This window comes from Malaclemys terrapin, chromosome 5, assembly GCF_027887155.1.
Source record: "Malaclemys terrapin pileata isolate rMalTer1 chromosome 5, rMalTer1.hap1, whole genome shotgun sequence".
NCBI lineage: Eukaryota > Metazoa > Chordata > Testudines > Emydidae > Malaclemys > Malaclemys terrapin.
This window is the reverse complement of record NC_071509.1, coordinates 81,237,015-81,259,522: the sequence shown is the minus strand read 5'-3', so window position 1 is coordinate 81,259,522 and position 22,508 is coordinate 81,237,015. Positions and strand designations below refer to the sequence as shown.

Genomic DNA, 22,508 nt, shown 5'->3' with positions numbered 1-22,508 from the left:
CTCTGCTAGGTTGAAGAGCCCATTATTAAATATGTGTTCCTCTTATAAGTAAAGTAGATACTTATAGACTCTAATCAAGTCACCCCTTAACCTTTTCTTTATTAAACCAGAATGACAAATGGAGCATAGCATCAACACAAACAGCAAATATTGTGAGACACAGGATAAACTGGGGAGAGTTAGCAAAAAACTGTAAGTAAACAGAAACAGCAGCCATTACTGGAACTTCATAAAGCTTTTCTTATCCCTTCAGTACACTTGGAATATAAGAATAGGATACAAGTGAATGTTCAAAATTCTTTATTTAGAAAGAATATTGTTAAAACACATATTCAACATTGTAATTAGCAAACTGTTCAAATTTAACAGTGCAAAATATTTGTAAAATCTCTTCACAATTCAACTAAAAGTTACAAATGTGTTTTTATAAAAAATGTAAACATTGATTCACAATTATTTCTACACAGCAAAAACTGACTACCACAGACAAGAAAAACAAAAATTCGCAAAAGTTACTAAATAAATAAATGATACTGGAGTGTTTTAAAATTCAGAAATGACATTGCTTTCTACTCTTATGTTCTACAGATCAAAAAGTTCAATGCCTTTATAATCACGTTTCAGAGATTTCCTCTGACCAACACATGGAGAAGGGCAGAGATAAATGGGTTTTGTATGGAAACTAATCCAGCAATCTATGGCTAGAGGGATGATCTCTATGACAAGCCAGTTAAAGGTGCTAATTGGGGAAATACAGAGAAAATGAGGTATCTCAGTAGCCGTTCTTTATTCTCCTGCTAATAATTAGCAACAATTGATGATTAGCTCTGAAAAAGGATGGACTGTTAGAAGACTGATATTAATATGTAGAACACAAATTTAGTGAGTTATAGGCATCTTTTAGCTATGGCAATCATAGTCTGAATTTCCCTTTTGCCTTTGGCAGAAGTGTAATTAATCGAGGTAGAGAGAGGAGATTGAAGCAGGTGCCACTCCAACACTTTTTAAAGAACAAAATGGCCCATTTGCAACCTTACATGCAAAGAGAGGGTACAGCAGATATGCTTTCATATCTCAGGTTAATTATTGCTCTCTGAACTAATAGGTAGTCAAGTACATTGGAAGACAAGAACTATTAATTCATTCTGAATTCTCTAAAATGCCCTGGCACTACCCCCCCACCCCAAAAAAAAATTTCCTGCCTTGAAGAGCATAAAAACTAGATTTAATAAGACATGAGAGGCGAGGGTCAAAGACGCTCAAAGGAAGAGGGTGAGCAGAGATGAAGTTACATGGTTACACAAGAAGGCATATATACATTTTGATGGTTCCATCACTATGTGGTGTGCTCTCTTTCCTTCCCCGTGCTTCTTTTAGCCTTCACGATACAAGTGAGCTGTTAGGAGAGATTATAATGTAGTTGCAACCTGCTTGTTTAGGTATATAATGCAGACTGGCCCATAAGAAAACTGAAGAGGAGAGGCAGAGAAAGCAGAAGAGAGAAAGTCCATGCTAGTGCAAACAGCACCTGCTGTCAAACAAAGTTACAAGAAAGCCAATTCAGGCACTTCAGAAAGTGCAGGAGTGATAACAAAGAACTGTCATTTCACACAAGGGTTTTGAAAATGAAAGACAAGAGGAAATGGAAAGACACATCATGTTTCTCCTCTCATTAAAGTGCCTTCAGACTGCACCCTGCCATACCGCTAGATTTCTGGATTGAAAACTTTCAGCAAACAACATTATCTCCTGTCAATTCTTCCCTTGTTCCTCATTCTGAACCAATTGTGATGTTAGTGACATTCTAGGACTCGCTGCCAGGATTTGTAAGTGGGCATTATTTGGGACCGAGAAACTTCCAGTGCTCCATGCCTTCCGTCTAGGGTTCCCATTTAAAATATTTCAACAGGCAGTGCATAAAGCTCAAACTTCCAAACTGACCACCAGAGCGTGACTCTTGTTTCATCTTTCTTTCTCAGAACCGAGGGTCAAGTGTATGGTATTCTGCTGAGTTGTCTGTGCAACCCCAATCAGATTTAGGGTCACAGACTCTGGAAGCTGAAGTATCTTCCTGAATTCTGGATGCGCCATGTCTGTAATGCCCAGCAGACCAATCCCTCATACTAAAATAGTTTTTAAAAATTTTGAAGTAAAATTTCTTCATATTGAATAAGTATAAATTTACGGAATACCAGTATCTGCCAAATGACTGCCAGCAGTGTGTTTTTTTGTTTGGCCAGTCGGTGTCAAACAAACACAGATGAAACTGTATCTGCTATACCTAGAAGAAGTAAAATACAAACTAGATATTGAATAAGTATTAAGAATGCATTTATTTCAAACTAAACTTGCTGTTCATAGCCAACTGAAACTTAACCCCCAAAAGTCCTACTTCATGAGCCAGTATAGGTGAAATGCAAAGAAAAAGGAAACAAAACTAAACTGTTTTGCCTTTTACTCTTTTATATTGTATGAAAACAGCTACAGTTCTCACCCTCCCCCCCCCCCCTTTATTTTTCACATTAGAGCTCTTCGGTTCTTTTCTTGGGGAATTTAATGCAACTCTGGTGAACTTACAATGTGTTAGCACAACAGGATGTTGAAATGTGAGCTGTAGTTTTCCTAGTCTAAGACTCAAAATCCTTTCCCTTTTCCCCTACGGACTGGAAAAACTGTTGGTAAAATTTTACCATTCCAACGTGCTGTCATGTTCTAGGTCCTCCACAGATTACGCACGGCCCATTACAGAGAAATCTGTGGCCCCAGTATAGCATGTTTTCTGGGGCCCCACCCTCCCATTTTACCCCCATTTCATCCAAGTTACAGATATTTGAGGGGCCCTACTACAATTGTCCCTCCTTTCCTACTCTCTTATTAGCCCTTCTAAACATCCTCCAGGAAAAAGGTAGTGGACAGATAGGGTGAGTTAAACAGCCATGTGTAGTGAGTGGTGGGCATGCCACGTTTTCGCCACCAAAAGCTCCAGGAGAGAAAGTGACTCAGCAATCCTTCCTGAGGATGCCCAGAGTGCAGAAAGTCCACACCCCTGTTCATTTCAACCCTCTTTGAGTAGCTGTACTTCTCCCAAGGGTGCACCAAAGAACAGTCCCTGTATTCTGAGTGCAATTGTGACAGGCTCGTGTCCAAAATGAGGAGGGTGGGAGATAGAAGGGAAGGCTTCTGCATCACAATCTAGTCCTAAATCAGAACTAATGTCTAATTCAAAAAAAGAGAAATTCTGAACAGAGAAAAACTAAGATTAATAGATTCACAGAATTTCTACTGCTCCCCTCTGGTGAATTTAGGGCACAGGCAATTTGGTTTTGTTTCTTTGCTGAAGAAGGTTAAGAGACAACTGGGTTAATGTGAGAATTATTGAATTAGTGAGCTTTAATTTTACTGATTGTTCTCTTGGTCCACCTCTACAGCCGGCTTGCTTTAGTTATCATGACTCAAATTAACAGTGTTACCAGGTAGCTAGTTCATACAATAATAAATGAATATTATCAAATTTAAACATCTAAATAAGGGCCCAAACTTCCTTCCAAGTGGGACTGGGTCTTAGGGGCCCAATTCGTGTTGCCCTGATCTTTGTGTAATCACATCATTGCAAAGTGGGTGCAAAATGTTATCCAGTCTGATTTGATACTTGTTTATACACTAGTGCAAAATGAGTAATTGACCAGCCAAGGTACTGAGCAATCATGAATCAGGACCTGTACGTGTGAGATATGGGGTTTTATGGTAGGTAAGTCCAAAAAACTGACACACCGAAGCTGAGACAGACTAACAAACCCAACATTGCATTAGTTGCTGTTAGGATTCCTGTACAAAAGGTAGACAGAATAACTACTAGTTCAATTATTGTAATCAGATGTGAGACCCTCATTTGGGAATAAGAGTCTGATCTCGTGAGCTGCTGACGAGACTTCATCTCCTCACAGAATCAGACCCTAAAAAAAGTTCAAAATAAAAATGGCAGATGGTCTTTGTCAGGAGACTTGGTGAAGGGTAATTTAGGGACTATTCTTGAAGGAAAACCTACAGGCAAGAACCCTGTTTCCTTTGCAGAATCACCGGGCTGCACACAAGTATAACATGTTTGCAGATTTGCTTGCAGGACTGAATCCTTGCATAATAAGATTATCTGTGCCCATGTAATTTAACTAAACTAACATGTACTTTAACTTGTTATGCCTTAGAGCTTTACATTTCCAAAGTGCTTTATAAATATTAACTAATCATTTAAATGTATGAATTAGCTCCACTAGCAAAGATTCAGAGGGGTAGCCATGTTAGTCTGTATCCACAAAAACAACGAGGAGTCTGGTGGCACCTTAAACCTAACAGATTTTTTCGGGCATAAACTTTCGTGGGTAAAAAACCCACTTCTTCAGATGAATCTTTTTACCCACGAAAGCTTATGCCCGAGTAAATCTGTTAGTCTTTAAGATGCCACCGGACTCCTCATTGTTTTTAGCACAGATTTTGTTTTATTTACGTGTTCTTTTTTACCTGCACTCATCTCGTCCTCTTTTTATAAATAAAGTGATTTTGTTTTTTTTATCATCTGAACTTCTAGCTGAAGTGTTTTCCAGATCCTTTCACTTATATGGAAAAATATAGCCCAGCATGTGCCTTTACTGTTCAAACCAATGTTTTGTTTGACTTACCACAGACATTACTACCTATTTTAATATGAGCATAACCATTTATTCCCCATGTGTGCCCCCACGAGTTGCGTACTATCCAGTAAGGGATGCTACCTGTAAAAAGAGAGATTTTTTCATAAATAATTACAGAAAATAGCAAATTTGGGAAACCTGATAAAACTCTTAACGCATTGTCTAATTTATCAGTCATTATAATGTTTCACAGTTTATGCTGACTTGATGTAATGATAGTGGAATCTACTATTAGCAGTATAGCCAACAAACTCATGTCATACTGCTGCTGGTACAGCATAGCCTCATTCTTGAGGAACTAATATTGAAACACTATACTTACATCATATACTAGATTAACAGAATTTGTGCTAACCTCTATTTTTATTGCTATGTTGTCAATTATGCTCTGCAAGGATGCTCTGGGGGTCTGTCTGCATGGATCACATTGCAAGTACAGAGCCTAGATGGGCTCAACATTTAACTATTTTTTGTTTTAAGATAGATAGCTTAACCTCTTTTTTTTTTTTAAATAAAAGACAACATTATTCAGTGAAGCAAAATACATATAAAAGCCACAGTTTTCTGACTCTAGCTAATGAAATTTTTACCTGTTCTATCAAAACCGGTGATGAGAACAGCATGATTTGCTTTTCCACTGGAGCAGTGATACTGTATGATCCCACCCAGATAATCCTGCCAGCTAACTGCATCTACTGTCACTGTCAAAGGTCCACAGTTAACAAGCTTCTTCATCATTTCGTCTTCCTGGCCACTATGAAAAAGTTAAGTCATAATCCAAAACTGTTAAACTTTAATGTGTCAAAACAATCTCCAAGTCACTCAGCTGATTCTGTCCAATTTAATATTCAAATAACCAAGCTGTTTCCTGTAAAAGTTAAACTTCACAGGTTTATATGTCGAGATGAAAACAGGGTAAGGTAGGAGATACAAAGCGAAGAATTTGCCTGTATTAAAGAAATGATAATTAAGTAGATTTTGGGTACAATTGCAGGGGAACAGCAGGTACTATGTAGCTGCGACTCTCCTCTTCCTCACTTAGAATGTGGCTTTTGACAATCCATGAAATATGTTAACACACTACAAAGAAAACCTTAATGAGTCTTTAATATGTTTTTTGAAGCTCAAAGCAGCTTTCTGCCCAAAATGTAGGCTTTGGACAACTGGTAACTAAGGCTGTATTAGAATATGTATTAAACATTACATTTTAGCTAACAAAATGAGCAATTCTAATGAAATATAACTAAATATTTTAGTGTAAAAGGATATGCTATACAATGAATGTGTTGGTAACATCACTGGTCAATCATTAATAGGAATTTCTAAATTAGTTTATCCACTTACACTTTTCTATGGTTATTTTAAATGTACTGCTCTCAGAACAAAATCAGTTAAATCAAGTGATTAACACCCTCTCACAATTTTTTTTTACTGGAGTTATGCAATGGTCCTAAAATATTCTCAGCCACTCTAAGTATGTTTAATTTGGTTATTACCAAAATTATTCAGTAATAAAGCTATAGAATTACTTATTTTTAGCTATTTATGTTTGGTTGTCATCCTCCTGCTACTGGAATGATTTTTCATATGTTGTTTCTGAAAGCAAATTGTATTGTACTGACAATTAAAAAAAATTAGAAAGTCAACTTAGTACAAAATTAAAAAGAAAACAAGTTGTCTTTACCAATTTCAGTCAATAGCAGTGTTTGCTCAAGTCACAGGCTGGAAAGTGAGGGATGTTTGCAGTGGAAAGGAATGCAAATAGATATGGACTGAAGTAATCAAATGCTTACTGGGTTTTTTTTTTTCAGTGAAGTTTGATGACAGCACTAGGATCTGTTGTTCATGAGGTATAGGTGACTTAACTTTCAAAAAGTATATGCATAAAATTGAAACCAAAGAAAGAGAGTGCACTTTGACTTTTTAGTAGCTGAAAATGATTTTTACTCTGATCCAGACCTGAAGAAGAGCTCTGTGTAATTCAAACACTTCTCTCTCTCACCAAACAAGTTGGTCCAGTAACAGATATTACCTCTCCCACCTTGTCTCTCTAATATCCTGGAAATGACATGGCTACAACAACTGCATTTTACTCTTACTGTGATTTAAAAAAATCTAGACCACAAATGCCCAAATGAATATGATTTTATATACGGTGGCAGGATTAACATATACCTGCATGATTGACTAATGCCATCAGTAAAAATAACCTTTGGCTGCCCAATGCAGTGAAGGCTCTGACTTCACTTCATAGCCCATGGACACAGGAAAAAGGTACAGCAAATAAAAAGAATGAATAGTGGTTACCTGAAGTCATACGCAGTATAATCTGTGATTGAAACTCCAAAATCAGAGGGCTGGAAATAATGGCACAGTCCTGTTTGAGCTTTAAAAGTGTATTCAGAATCTTTCACCAATTTTACTTGTGTCTGTAAGAAGATATATTAATGAATGTTTGGTGCTAAAGCCAAAGAGGGTATAAAAGCTGGTGTCTTCAGTAATCTCCTGGCATTGCAGAATTCCAAGTGGTGTGGAGCCTGTGCATTCATGCACACTAACCCCCGACTGAAGTTTTAAGAATCACTGACCCCTCATGAGAACCTCTGTAAAATATTGTATTTACAAACAATTCATCTTATATGGCCAAAACCTCAAACCAGCATCTGAACAGCTGGGGCTTAGCTGGCAGGGGAGCACTCACAGAGGAATCCTTCCTCTCCAGCCACAGTGCAGCTGTGGACCTTCTACACAGGCTACTTCCACCTACTGGCTAATGAAACACCATCTGTACGTCTTGTATGCCTTTGGTGGAGGGCAGAAGATCTATGCAGCAATGTCTCTATGCATTTCAGCTTCCTGAGCTGCTATGCAAGGAGCCCATGCAGAATGGGGATGCACACTCCATATAATGAAAAATTAAATTTCTCATCTGGAGCTGTTACTATCCTGGCTCACATCCACCTTATTCTTCAGGATGGGAGAGCTCTTTAAATAGAATAGTTAGGCATGTAAATCCATATTATGACAGTTAAATAAATGGCTTATTTTACAGTGGCATGGAATGCCTGCCCCTTCTGTTTGTCTGAATGGGAGCTTAGGTTCTTAACACCACTGAAAATCAGGCCCTAAAATTCAGGGTGAATTGAAATGAAGATGCTGTTGAATTACAGATGCTGTTTTGCTCACAGTGCATCCCTGGGGGCTGATTTGTTGAATTCATAAGCAATGCATTTAAATCTTCCCACTTATACATAGCTTCAAACTTTGGTAACTCTGGATTCCATGTGAAACTAACTAGATTCCAATAAGTTAGACATGCTGTAATCCATGCACGTTTTGTGCTACCTGCTGTTTTTTGTTTTTATAAAATACATTAGTATGGAAAATCTATAAGGAACAGTTTAAGATTTATGAAAAGACTCAGACCTGATTCAGCCAGCTGAGAGCACTAACAGTAGAGCCACCATGGCAGCCGTAATTGTTGTATGAACAGTCAATGACCTGCTGTACACTGAGTTCTTCCAGAATATTCACTTTGATTGCATAGGCAGATTCTATTCCACCCACAACGCTGAAAGCCCAGCAGCCTCCACACTGGGGGGGAAAAAATCCAATATTTGTCATTGAACAGTTTTTTGCCTATAACTGCTAAACAAAACAAAAAAAGAAAAGGAAGTAGTTTAAATATAGTATGTTTCTTCTTATTGTTTTAATTATTGAAGCATCAGCCAAAAATCACTGTAAACAGTGTCTCCTTGTATCCAATATCATGTTTTAAAATTAATTTAGTCTTTTTACTATTTGTTATAGAACTGTGAATTTTCTTCTCCATGATTTAGCATTCCTAATTTCCTATTCTAAGAACTCTTTCTATACTCCACCCCAATTTGTCTTTGCTAACACTAAAACAATCTCTTCAGTATACAGAACCTAAACCACTCTCTGTCCTAGAATAATATTGTCCTAATCTGGGTTTTGACTCTTTTGTTACGCTATTTTCAACAGTTATGTTTAAATAATTCTTGTTACAGAAAGTTGCTATGACTAGTTTATATTTTGAAAAGCAACAACTAGGTGAAAGGATGAAAGGACAACTCATAAAGTGTGAGGCACCAGGCATAAATGATCTGAGGAGCATGATTTAGGGTATGTCTTCATCACAATAAAACACCCGTGGCTGGTCCAGATCAGCTGACTCAGGCTCACGGGGCTCGGGGGCTCTAAAATTGCAGCATAGATGTCTAGGCTTGGACTGGAGCCTGGGCTGTGAGACCCTCCCCACGCACGGGTTCCCAGAGCCCACACTCCAGCCCAAGCCCAGACATCTACACTGCAAATGTATAGCCCCGCAGCCCGAGGCCCACGAGCCCGAGTCAGCTGACCTGGGTCAGCCATGGGTGTTTTATTGCACTGCAGACATACCCATAGGGTCTATCATACTAGTGAAGAGTCAAAAGAGAGAATAGTACTGGGCCAGGTTCTCAGCTTTATACAAGTTACAGATAATGCAGCACTGAATGAGGGGCATCAGAGTGAATAATGACTCCCTGATTCTCCTCCTGGTCTTCGATGCAGGTTAGAGCAGCCTAGTGTTTGCTTCAGCCAGCTATGGTCTCCAAGGGACTGTAACCAGCTGGAGATAGCTGGAGCCAACTTTGCTCTGACTACCCTTCTGCCCTGCCACTGATATGTCCCTGCCTGCTCCCAACAGACTACCTGTAGGGTTTGTGGAAAGAGAGGCACTGGAGTTGAATTCTACATCCACTGGAGACTTCCCCACACTGAGGGAATTCCCAGCAGAGGGTCTATGGTCAATAGCTGCTCCCTTTTGAGCCACTAATAGATGCAAATAACAAGGCTGAGTAGTAAATCTTTCTCATTCTGTTTAGAAAAATACAAAGGCTTGAGCATGTAAATCTGGGGATGTAAATAGTTTTAGTCAATCAGACTGGAGATTTAAAAACCATAGATGTATCAAGTACATACTTTTATATAATTCTATAGCTTGTAGACATTTTAACTGACCTCTACACAGGTAAAGGTACTCAAATATAATGTATATGGGAGTAATTCTTTTCCTTATACTGGTGTAATTTAAAAAGCAGTACATAAGCAAAACATATATTATATAAGGTATTTTTGTTCTGATCATACATTAAAAAGTAATGTTTGTTGCCTATAATCAAAGAAGTTTAGAAGTCCTTTATATATTCCAAGAAACTTCTTTATGCTGTAAAATCTAGCTAATTAGAGCTTTGTCTTATCAATACTTTTACATCAGTTGGATTTCCTCTTTTTAATGAATTTACACATTTATTGGGTCTATGTTGTTATTTTTTTCAGACCAGCCCTCCCATACACTTGTGAAAACAAACTGTTTAAATCTCAAGAGGCTTTACTGTTGCATGTCAGCACTGCATTCAAAGAACTGCTCTTGAGTCAGTAACTCATACAGTGTAGAGCAGAACCGATCTCAATATCAGAATTTCCATCCCAAATTCGGATAAAATATTGACATTTTTCACAGACAGAAAGTTCTGAAAAATTTGGATTCAGAAGCATTTAAGTGTTTTGTTTTGATACTTGTATTGAAACAAAATATTCCAACACTCCTAAATCAGAACATTTCATTTCAGTTTTTCACAACAAATCAAAACATTTCATTTTAACCGAGTTCTGCACTGAGCTGCGTCCATCTGAGGTACAGGAGCATATCAGGGTTAGGGTGCCTCATGACCCACTTGCTCTCTGTGGGATGGACTCCCTGGTCATGTTTTGATTTAGGATGACCAACTTGAAATAAAATATTTTGTTTAGATTTTCTCAAAGGAAAATAAAAAAATGTTGGCAACATTAACATTTTCTTCACAGAAAATTTTGGTTTTGCAGAAGCCACATTTTTCTGTCGAAAAACCATTAGACAGAAAATTTCCAGCTAGCTCTAGTATGTCGATACATGGTAGTCACATCATTTAATGAAATTAAGGCAGTTCCAAATATTTTATTGTTTTGGGAAATGATCCCTGTCCACCTGTATATCCCCTTCTGATCGCTATGATCATAGTACCCTTTTTAAGCTTAATAGTGCCTTTCATCTAGAAGGATCCTAAAATACTATACATAAAAATAACACCACCCACCATTGAAAAGCAGCCATCTCTGAGGACGAATACACCGATATTTTTAGCAGAGCACAGCAACATTAGTGTACAGCAAATAAACAGACACTACGTGAGAGTTTTAGGTAGGCAAAATATAATCTCTATCATTTGAATTTGAACAGGACCCTTAGATTAAGCCTACCTTCAGTCAATGCCACTCTACAAATTAATCAGGCAATGATGTACGCTGAGATGCATCATATGCCATGTAGAACTCATTTTCAAGCCTGAGCATGCTACCAGGAACAGTCCAGGTAGGAGAAATGTATTAATCCCAGTCCATAATATGTGCAACGATAAAATACTGGATGTTAGGAAGAAAAGAAAATCCAGAACTTACAGTTTGCTGATTTCTCACTTTGGTGACCACATTCTTGTCCCTCCAGTCAAATTTTGTTGGTAACGGTGTTTCCTTTCTCTTCAGCACTTCTGTGTATCTGGGAACTCTGTAAGGTCTGCTTCTTAAATAAATAGCTAAAGAGAGACAAACAAGCTATTACAGTTTAAAAATTGTTTATAACATTACAAAAAGAACACTAGAAAGTTATTAAAATCTATTTGTGAGCTGTAGTTTTGAGTACCATACCGCATTTTAAATTCTTTTCAAACATATAAAGATAAAATTCAAGTAATCCAAAACAATCACTATATTCTAGATCTATTTTAAAATATTTTGAATTTCTAACAAAGGGGAAATCTCTTGAATTTGAGTGTGGGCCTCTCTATTAAGGGGTTCTATTAGAGCTGGTAAAAAATATATATATATATTGGCCAAAAATTGATTTTTGGAAAACAACCTGATTTTTTTCACTTTTAAATTTTTCGTAAAATTTGTTATTTTTCATTTTGGTGGAAAAAATCCCATTCATTCTTAATTTTTCCCTTCACTCCCTCCTTCCCCCCCGCTCACTGGAAAAAGGAGGGAGGGAATAAAAACAATGAATAAGCACTGAAAAACAAATGGCTGTCAAATGAAAATTTTCATTGCAATTGAAGCCTCATTTTTCAGCAAAAATATTTTTGATCTGTTCTAGATCTTACTAGCCAGTGCCAGTGTCTATTTCACTCATCATTTCAGTCTAGGCCATCATTTTTCCTTCCAAAAGGCTGATGGATTGAAAAAACAGCCCACAAATTTCAATAGATAAACCCACCACGATTTTGGCCACCACAGATATCTATCTAATTGCAAACAAGTACAGCTGTGGCAAGGCAAAGTTGTTTCCAGTTTAGATGATGCACAGTTTTCAGTTGCATAAAGTGATGAAGAATAGCTTCACAAGGGAAGGATTTAACTCCAGAAGTGTTTAACATATACATTTATTAATGCAATAGGCAATAGCCACTTAAGCCACACATTTATCCAGGCCTAGTGGACAGGGACACAGGAAACCTGGGTTCTATTCCCAGCTGTGCCACTGGCCTGCTGGGTGATATTTGACAAATCACCTTGCCTCTCTGTGCCTCAGTTTCCCCACCTGAAAAATGGGGATAATGACAGCTAATGATAAAAAGTACTGTAGAAGAGCTAGGCATTATTACTGTGCTGTAAAGAGGTAACAGTCAAGACAGTTTAAGATTTAGGGCAAAAGAAGACTGATTTTTTAAAAAGTCACAGGCATTAATTTTACTCTTTTTTGTATCAGATTTTGTAAAACTGTTTCTTTGTATGTCTGTACATAAAACCATACTCTATGACCTTCCACTTGACATATAGTTTTATTTGTGTGGTGGTGCTTGACAGAGGTTTGGAGGGTTGGCAATGGACCTTTCATCCAAACCTCTTTCACAGATTGGCAATTCCATTGTGTCACCCCAGTGTGGTCAGATCCAAAGCCCATTGATGTCAGTGGTAGTCTCTCTCTACTTCAGTGAGCTTTGGATCAGGCATTAAATTGGAAAGTCAGTCCTACAAAGCCTAAACATGATTTAACACAGCTAGACCAGCATATATAGCAAATGTGTGTGTTTCTTTAAGGACCATCACAATGCAGAAGTATTTTCAATCAGTCTTTAAGAATACCTAGATGTTTTCTCGCTCAGCATAAAAATCAGTTCAGCACAATTCTTTTAATACTTCATGTGTAACAGATCAGCCTTTCAATTGACAGCTGTAGCTAAAGGACCTTCTTAATAACCAACAGAAAGAAACAGACAACTGTATGGTTTCTGAATCAGGTTCAAGTTCTGTGACAATCCAACCTTGCAAAACCAAGCGAGTGTGGAGAGCACTGCTGTAGCATTCAGACATACTTACAAGCAGAGACTTTAATCAGTACTAAATATAGTTAACATTTTGCTAATTTGAAACAGTTTGTTAATATGACACAGGAAGAGGGAAGGGCAAAAATTACAGAGCAAAATAATAAAAATATGAGATTAGCAGCATGCTAGTTCTTTACCTTTAAAATCTTCAGCAAACAAGTGAGAAAACTGATTTATTCCATAGAAAGCAGTCGTGTTGTCATCTGATAATAAAGAATTCAAACTCCTAATTCTTTTAATACTTTCCTAGAAAAGAAAATTACAAATTCCTATTCCTTTAAGAAATGTAACCATCTTTGCAGGGCTTGTAGAGTTTGCCCAACATCTACATGTCTGAGTACTAAGCATATTAACCAAGGTGAAAACCACCAGTGCTTGCAGCATTTAGGGACAAAACAAAGTTGTGTCATCTTTATTATGTGTTGTATTTAGTTGTAACATTTTCTATCAACTTTCTGTGTTTTAAACTGTCTCTTACTTTTGTTGTAGTTTCTTTCCATTCTTGGCTTCACTTTACTTTTTCTTTCCTCTATAGAGCACAGTATATCTTTTCCTCTGCTGCCTTTGGGGTCTCATTTTTTCTTTTCCTTCTCTCTTCCTAAAACCATTACATCTTTTTTCTTTCTTTCTCTACATCACATACCACTCTCTCTTTTATTCTCTCCTCCCATATATATTTTTTCTCTTCTTCCACTACCCCCTCCCTCTCTCTAAGTATAGGTTCACATATAGATATTTAGAATACTTTGCAAACTTTATTTTGGGTCAAGCAAATATGGCCATTTTGAAAAACAGAAGATGTAAGTTATCTGGTATGGAAGTTGCTGATGTTTTGTTTGTTTATGTTTAGTGGTTGTATGCCTTTGTTTGGAGTTTAGATATTATACTCTATACATGATTTGGCTCAATTTATTCAGCTGTGGGCTACTGGAAATGCATTTTTTAATATTATGGATGGGCAATTGTTTTTGAAGTAATTTTTTTCTTGTTTCTAACATTTTATGTACCGATTGTATCTCTCATACACACATACATATACACACAATCTTCTCTCTTCTAACTTATCCCATCAATTCCTCATCTCTCCCCTGCCCACTCCCACTTACGCATCCAACCAATGTATTCATTCACACAATGGACTAGAAAAGTTTAACACAAACGAAATAGCCAGAGAACAAAACCTAAAAGGGACAAAGGCTGACATGAAGGAAGTCCCTCTGCCTAAGTGAAAAGCCAACTCTCTGCCAATCTGCTGAGAGTCTTACCAGTGTGCTGAATCTAATCTGTAGATTGGCAGGAAAATACTGCATCACTTTGTACAGAGATCACATTTGGAAGGTTTTCTATGCAACCACATGGTTGGAAACATAATTTGTATTTAAAACTAGAGATTTAAGGTACCAGAGAAGCTGATGACAATTACACAGGAAAGCTCTCTACTTGGGCAAGTCAATATTTCAAACTTTGTTCATCTGTTTATTATTTATTAAGCATTCTAAGTGAGCACATTCACGTTCAAGACCCATTTATCATTACAATCCCTGTCCTGAAGAGTTTATGGTATAGAAGACAACCATAGAAAGAAAGTTGGAGAACCAGTGGAAGGGTTTATCTTAAATAACTTTTTCAAAATATTTTTCATTGTTTTTTCTATTGTGGACTTGAAAAAGCAGTGGATCTTTAGAAGAATTTTTGAATCTAAAATCATGCTTTTTTCCCTCCTAGAAGTAAGGTTCTATTTTCTTAGGATCTTGCAGAAGCAGCATATTTTACAAGCAAATTTTCAAACACTTATGGTCAAACATAAGGGTTGTGGGCAAAAAAAGGGTTCAAAAAAGGGTTGTGGGCAAAGTAGGGCCTGTGGAGCCTAATGCAGATTTATATACTAATACAAAATGGACTGCAGATATTTCCTCTGGTAGGTCTGGGTTCCTAAAACTGCTGCCCAAGGAGCTTCTGATAGCCTAGAGGAATAAACAATGCACAAAAGGGTGTTATAAGGGGAAGCTGGCCACAAAAGGACAAAGTGGTCTGCAAATTGAAAAAGCTGAACAAGAACTGCTGCATCTGATGACAAACATTCATGTCATCTCTGGTACTTTCTCACTTATTAACTTATGAGTATCCAGCAGCTGACTTGGCTACTTATTTGAAAGAATATCAAATTGGAATGACAGGTCATTTCTTTTTTTAAAATACCTCAGAAATCAAAATACTCAACAGTTTGAAGATGCATCAGAATATAAAGTAGTAATTCTGCACCACAGAATATTGTGAAAAGTATTTATGCTGAAAGATGCAGCAGTTACTGCTCAACTGTATGTAACATTACAAAAGTATTTAAAAATATTGGACAGCATCAGTCCACATTAAATAAATGCAAGGGACATGTAATTATTATACATTTTATATCCTATTTCCTAGATTCTGAGGAAGAAAAAAGCATGCTACAGGACACTCACTACAGCTGCCCCAAAGGACCAGGAAGAGGGCTCCTTGACCGCTACATACATTTGAAGGGAACTAAGGGCCAGATTTTAAAAGTATCTAGATGCCTAAATACTTCGAAAAATCTGCCCCAAATGATCAGGAAATGTGAATTTCTAAAAGGTTTGCATCAAAGAATCTCCTTATAAACTACAAAACTTAGTAAAACAATCTGACTTGTTTCAACTTGTTTTACAGCCACAAATTTTAGGATGAAACCTTAAAAATTTGAGATTCTGCCTCATATACATATATATATATATATATATATATATATATATATACACACACACACACACACACACATACACACACACAAGAACCCATGGCACCACTTTCCATAAAAACAAGGATTTTCCTTTTCACTGTTTGCGTAGTGCTGCTCTCCAAACCAACAAAACAAACAGCATCGAAGAGATCACCTCCCCCTCCAAGCCACACTTCTGGTCAGCAGAGCCCCTGGAGTTGGAGAGACCCTCTGATAGAAGAGGTGTTGCCAACATTACACTGTCTGTGAGAGGCCCTCATCTTTGGCATTTCTTCCATCCCTCCTCCCCAAATCTGTTGACATTCAGCTCATGCTGCAAAGTGCATCTTTTTACCAAGGCTTTTAGAAAGGGAGGGGTTTTGAAAAGGGCTTGCATATATGATATATGGGCATACGAGGGTGTTTTGGGCTACGGTTGCGGTAATATTTAATTTGCTCTTTCTAGCTGATCATTTTGGGGTTTTGCAAAACTGCTGGTCATTTTTTACATTCGTATTTTTTAAAATATTAGTTTGCAAGGTACTTTGGGATGAAAGGCACCTATGTACATGTAAAATATTATTAGCGTTAATAAAGGAAAACAGCACTATTATCTGAAAATATGAGGCAGGGAATGAGTGACAGGGCATTTGATGATGTTCTGTTCATTCCCTCTGAAGCACCTGGCATTGGCCACCATTGGAAAACAGGATACCGGGCTAAATGGACCTTTGGTCTGACCCAGCATGGCCATTCTTATGTGGCCTCTATGAGTCCAGGGTTTCAAGCCAATGAGAGGGGAGCTGGCAGAGTTCAAGTATACAGAATTTAGTCCCACAACCTTACACACTGGGAGTGACTATGAAATTCCAAACTATGAAAGGAGTCTGCTCTGCATCAAACCTGGAAACTAGAAGAGGAGAGTAACAAATGCCACCATCATCTGACTGAGAACTGGGCAAATTCAGAGGGTTTTGTTAGATCAAGGCTGACACCTTATGGGGGAAATGAAAAATACAGGTAGTAGTTTGGGGAAAGCTTTCCTCCAAACAGAGCCAGGGTTTTGTGGCCCAGAAAATCCATTGCTATGCCTCTACTTTTATTTGAAGGAAGATTTCAGTTTTCCTTTTCTTTAAAATGTCAATGCAAACTTTAGTACACAATGGTGAATGAGGCCCAAAGTGTTTTCAATCCTCTGACTAAATATCCTTTCCTTCCTGAATTGATCCATTTGTAATCACTTGTCACTTGCAATGTTACAATTCTACTCATTCTCCAGTCATCCATAAAATTCCAGAAAAAACAGGGTAGACAAGACATGATAGGTCCAATTCTCCACTATGTTTTGGCTGGTGTTATCTATTTATATCCATGCAAAGAATGCATAAACTGTAACCATTCTGATTTGCTGATATTTCACACCCACTTAACACATTTGTAAATCATTACACAAGGTGAAAGATAGTGGAGAATAAGGCATATATTTAATGTGAAAAGCCAGGCATCAATTTAAAACAAATTTTAATTCTTTCTTTATACATCTAAAAGCAAAAAACCACAATTTCCTCCTTTTCCATATTACCTTTAAAAGATGTGTGAGGCACATAAGACTTGTCCCTATTTCCCCACATACTACATAATCCCCGCACCACATAACACTGATTGAATTTTACCTATACTCCTTCCTGACAGCTATAGAATCGAGAATGGCCAGATATTCACGATGGTGGGGGGAGGAGGAGGAAAGGGGAGTCTGGTGCTTGAAAGAGGCTGACCCTTAACATATGAGCCTGTAGGGTTGGGGGAATGTTTTAGTAGCAGTTTATGACCATGCAGAGAGAAAGCTTTGGGAGCTGAGGTGGGGAGAGGGCAGTAGGTGGCAGATATGGAGGCGGAGCACCAAAAGGAAGGGTGAGTGGTGAATATGAAGGCTGAGATATTGGCAGGTAAGAGATCTGTGTGGCAAGTATGGAGGCTGAGTGGCAGGCTGGGGGTAGCAGCTATGGAAACTGGGCAGCTAGCAGGGAGAAGGGATGGGTGACTGGGTGGCAGGAGTGCCTGGCAGGTATGGAGGCGGCATGGGAGGCTGGGGGGTAGCAGCTATAGAGACTGGGTGGCTGGCAGGCAGGAGTGCCTGGCAGGGATGGAGGCTTAGCGGCCAGCCGGCAGGCCAGAGGGATGTCAGCAGACAGGCAGGGTGGATCATGGATGGCAGGCATGGAGGCCGGGCAACGGGCAGGATTGGTGGTGGGTATGGAGGCAGGGGGTGGCTGGCAGGAAGGGTTGATGGGGAGTATGGAGCCTGAGTTACAGCCAGGAGGGGGTGACTGGCACATAGTGGGCCCCCTTCCTGACCAACTCTGGCAAGCAGAGGCAGCGGGTGGGATGCCCCGGGCTGGATAGGGGCCAGGGCAGGGCGGGTGGCTCTAGGGAGGTACACGGGCAGGGTGGGTTGCTGGCAGGGAAGCGCTGGGGGTGGCAGGGTGCACGACGGGGAGGCTGTTTGGGGGAGCTGCAGGCAGAGACAGGGCGGGGGTGCGGCCAGAGCAGGAGCCGATCTAACCCCTTCTTTAACACCCACGGGTGAGCGCAGGAGCAGTCGGTACCTACCCGCAGGGCGGCCTCCTCCCACCCATCCCCGCTGCCCCAGCGAGCCCGAGTGAGGTTCCAGGAGTCGGGCAACTCAGTGCGGCCGCCGCTGCTCCCCCGTGGCTGGATCCCCGAAGGCTGTGGGAAGGAGCCGCGCCCGCCGGGGAGCAGGCGGCACAAGAACCAGAGCCCCAGCAGCTTCATGGAGCCCGGGCTACTCGCCGCGCCAGCCGAGGAGGGGGGTCTAGTTTCCCTTTCACTTTCCGGGCTCCAGAGACTCCGCCTCCTGTCGCTGCTGGTGGGAGTGCGCCTCACTGGAGCCACCCCCTCTACACCCTCCTGGCTTTAGTCTGACTGATACTTTCAGCAAGTGCCCTGCAGCGTCCCACTCCCTGCTGTAGGAAGGGACAACTAACCTCATGTTTCAGCCCTTAATCCAGCTGATAACTTTTGGGGGTGATAGGTTTCAGAGGGGCAGCCATCTTAGTCTGTATTAGCAAAAACAAGGAGGAATCCTTGGGGCATTTTAGAGACTAACAGGAGCTAATTCAATTAAGGTGGAAGTGGCCTATTCTCAACAAGAAGAACAGGAGTACTTGTGGCACCTTAGAGACTAACAAATTTATTAGAGCATAAACTTTTGTGGACTACAGCCCACTTCTTAAGCTTATGCTCTAATAAATTTGTTAGTCTCTAAGGTGCCACAAGTACTCCTGTTCTTCTTTTTGCAGATACAGACTAACACGGCTGCTACTCTGAAACCTATTCTCAACAGTTGACAAGAAGGGGTGAATGACAAAGGAGGGAAAATCACTTTTGTAGTGCTAATGAGGCCAATTAGCTTCAGATTGGTGGGCTGTCTAAGTAAGAACCCCAACCTGAAGCTAATACTCACCAGCAACTACACACCACACAACAAAAACACTAACCCAGGAACCAATCCCTGCAACAAACCCTGGTGCCAACTCTGTCCAAACATCTATTGAAGGGACACCATCATAGGACCTAATCATATCAGCCCCCACCATCAGGGGCTCATTCACCTGCACATCTATCAATGTGATATGTGCCAGCAATGCCCCTCTGCCATGTACAGTGGCCAAACCGGACAGTCTCTACGCAACAGAATAAATGGACACAGACATCAAGAATTATAACATTCAAAAACCAATAGGAGAACACTTCAGTTTCCCTGGACACTCAATAACAGACTTAAAAGTGGCAATTCTTCGACAAAAAAACCTTAAAAAACAGACTCCAACGAGAAATTGAAGAACTGGAATTAATTGATGGTAAATCACATTGGTAGATGTACAGGTGAACAAGCCTCTGATAGTGTGGCTGATGTGATTAGGTCCTATGATGAGAATAGGCAACTTCCACCTTAGTGGAATTGGCTCGTTAGCACTGACCCCCCACTTGGTAAGACAACTCCCATCTTTTCATGTTCTGTGTATTTATACCTGCCTACTGTACTTTCCACTCCATGCATCTGATGAAGTGGGTTTTATCCCATGAAAGCTTATGCCCACATAAATTTGTTAGTCTCTAAGGTGCCACAAGGACTCCTCTTTGGGGTGAGATTCTCCCATGGGTCAATTATCACACATCTAGATTCTACCTATTGTGGGGGGTTTACAGCTTTTCCCAAGGTCTGGGACTGGCCATTGTTGGGGACAAGATACGGAGATAGTTGCTGCACTATTGGGCTGAGCCAGTCTGGCAAGTCCTATGTTCCTAAATAGGCCCTCATCTTTCCTAACTACTTTAAAAGAGCCTTAGGATTTCCTGCACAATTTTGTTTGACCTTTATACGGTTTTGTCTTGATTAAACAACTTTTTTTGTTTGTTTGGGTTTTTGTTTTTCCTGGTTATCTTGGATTGTCACTTAATCCTGCAAACAATTATACACATGCTTAACATTAAGGACTTCAGTCCCATTAAATTCAGTGAGACTAGTCAGGAGTTTAAAGTTAAGCATGTAGGTATGTGTTTACAGGATTGATGCCTATGACTGTTTACACTCTGAGTGTATGTGAAAAGGATAAAAATCCTTTTGTAAATTTCTATCACTTAAGCTCTAGAAGGTGAACATTTTAGCTATCTCAAAAAGAACAGGAGTACTTGTGGCACCTTAGAGACTAACAGATTTTTGTGGATACAGACTAACATGGCTGCTACTCTGAAACCTGTCATTAACTATCTCAGGTTTTATTTATAAATAAGTAATATGTTTACATGATTACATTTATTGCATTACTTTTCCGCTGGTTTGATTTCATAAACATTTCTGCTCCTTCCCTTATGTATTTGTTAAAGCATAATAAAAATGTGGAAAGGCATTCTCTTTCCTGCCTCACTGGCCATAACACACCTAGTCAATCTCGTGATTCTGTGGATAGGAAGTAGGGTTGTTTTACCGACTCTGAAGGTGAATGGTCTGAACCATGAAGCTGTTTACCTTTGCTTGTACACTATAATATAACTACAAACTTTGTGTCATAGTACCTGCTTTCAAAAATCAAACTACAGTGTTAATGCTGATGACCATTTGTGACATTCAGTGCTTCTGCTGACAATATAAACATAAATTAAAAAAAATGCTATCTAAATGCAACGTAAGACTTGTAAATTTCAGTTTTGGACTACTATATAAAAAGTGTCTACTTACAAGCATTTGTTCAGGCGTCAAAAGTCAGAAGTTACTTGTCATAGTAGCACCTCCAGTTATGCTGAGATGAAATGTTGCAATCAAAAATAGCTGCCTTTTCCTCTCCTCTCTGCCCCCAAAAGGTAGGAAAACAAGGAGAATAGGGTAACTGAGAAAACTGTCAGAAAAAAAATAATGAAAGTAATGAAAACCGTCAGTCAATGATACAGGGCATAATTCTACTACCACTGATTAGAAGGAAGGGTTGGGGAATACTTTGGTGTATTGGATGGGGTAAGAGGTCCTGGAAAGGGATGTTATCCCTGTGGGGGCAGAGTTAAGGTTGTGATTAGTGGACTGTGGTGTACACCAGTTGTGGTAATGGTAAGCTATGTGTCTGTGCGGAAAACAATAGAGAGTATGTACGCTCATTTATGTCCTTTCAACTGCCACATTCTTACTCTCCTCAATGCTAACATTGGTCTGATTTGCCATTTGTCAGCTAATGGTTGATGATTTGCTGACCGTGGAACTGTAGAGGGAGTTTGTATTGTAGTTGTACTCCTCACTGAAGTGCAGCTACCTGTTTTGTAGGGGTAGGCAGATGAGGAGCCTGGTAGCTGAAAGTCTGTGGGGAGTTCAGCTACCAGTTGGTCTATCTCTGTAGTTCTTTAGCTGGTGAATCTCCTTTGACTTGCCAGTTCCTATTATTAATCTGATAAGTGTCATCATTACAATGGGATCAAATACATTAGCCTACCTTCCATAGAGATGCTGTAATGGATTTAAGACCAATGAACTATGCATTATTTTCCTAAACTTTGAGAAAAAGCTTAAAAATCATTTACCCAATCATGCTGTGAAGAGCCCAGTTCATGCTGGAACATTGTTTGAACTTTGTTACAGGAAGTGGATATTTGTCGATATGTTGTAGGGGTATTAAGGCATGCATATTTTGAGTTTGTTCAAGGTTTCCTTATTCTGATTTAAGATTGTTTGGACTACAAAGATTATTGAAAATGCTAGACAAGCTGCTGTAAACAATTTAGATGATTTCCATGGAATGTGTAGCATAAAACCCAGAATAACCCAAAGTGTGGGCAAGGGCTTATTTTATCTATGTTTTTACTTTTGGTGGGTTGTGTTTTGTATCTGTCCTTTTCCGCTTGTCTTTATTTTCTGATCCATATTATAAGTATCAAACCTATTGAATGTCAGGCCAGCATGTTTTTCGGGTTTTATCAATGTACCATAGCCAGTCCAAGATTTGGTTTTGTCTGTTTCTCAGACACTGTCTCTGCGAGTTCCTACCACAGAGAGAGAGAGAGAGAGAGAAACTTTATCTATCCATGTGACTACACCTCCAAATCAGCCTTTCCAATCAGATTTTAGTTGGTTCAGAGATCCTGGCTACTTGAGGAAAA

The 22,508-nt window shown here is 39.3% G+C and overlaps 1 protein-coding gene across 1 annotated transcript; it reads right to left on the bottom strand.

Moving 5' to 3' along the window:
• Nucleotides 1-285: 285 nt before the first annotated feature.
• CTSO (cathepsin O) lies at nucleotides 286-18,659 on the bottom strand. The gene is made up of 8 exons (XM_054030466.1): nucleotides 18,456-18,659; nucleotides 13,249-13,357; nucleotides 11,187-11,320; nucleotides 8,112-8,279; nucleotides 6,993-7,114; nucleotides 5,276-5,439; nucleotides 4,674-4,766; nucleotides 286-2,281 (listed from the first exon to the last, which is right to left on the bottom strand). The coding sequence occupies exons 1-8, from the start codon at nucleotides 18,636-18,638 to the stop codon at nucleotides 2,247-2,249; spliced, it is 1,008 nt and encodes a 335-aa protein (XP_053886441.1). The 5' UTR covers nucleotides 18,639-18,659; the 3' UTR covers nucleotides 286-2,246.
• Nucleotides 18,660-22,508: the final 3,849 nt, after the last annotated feature.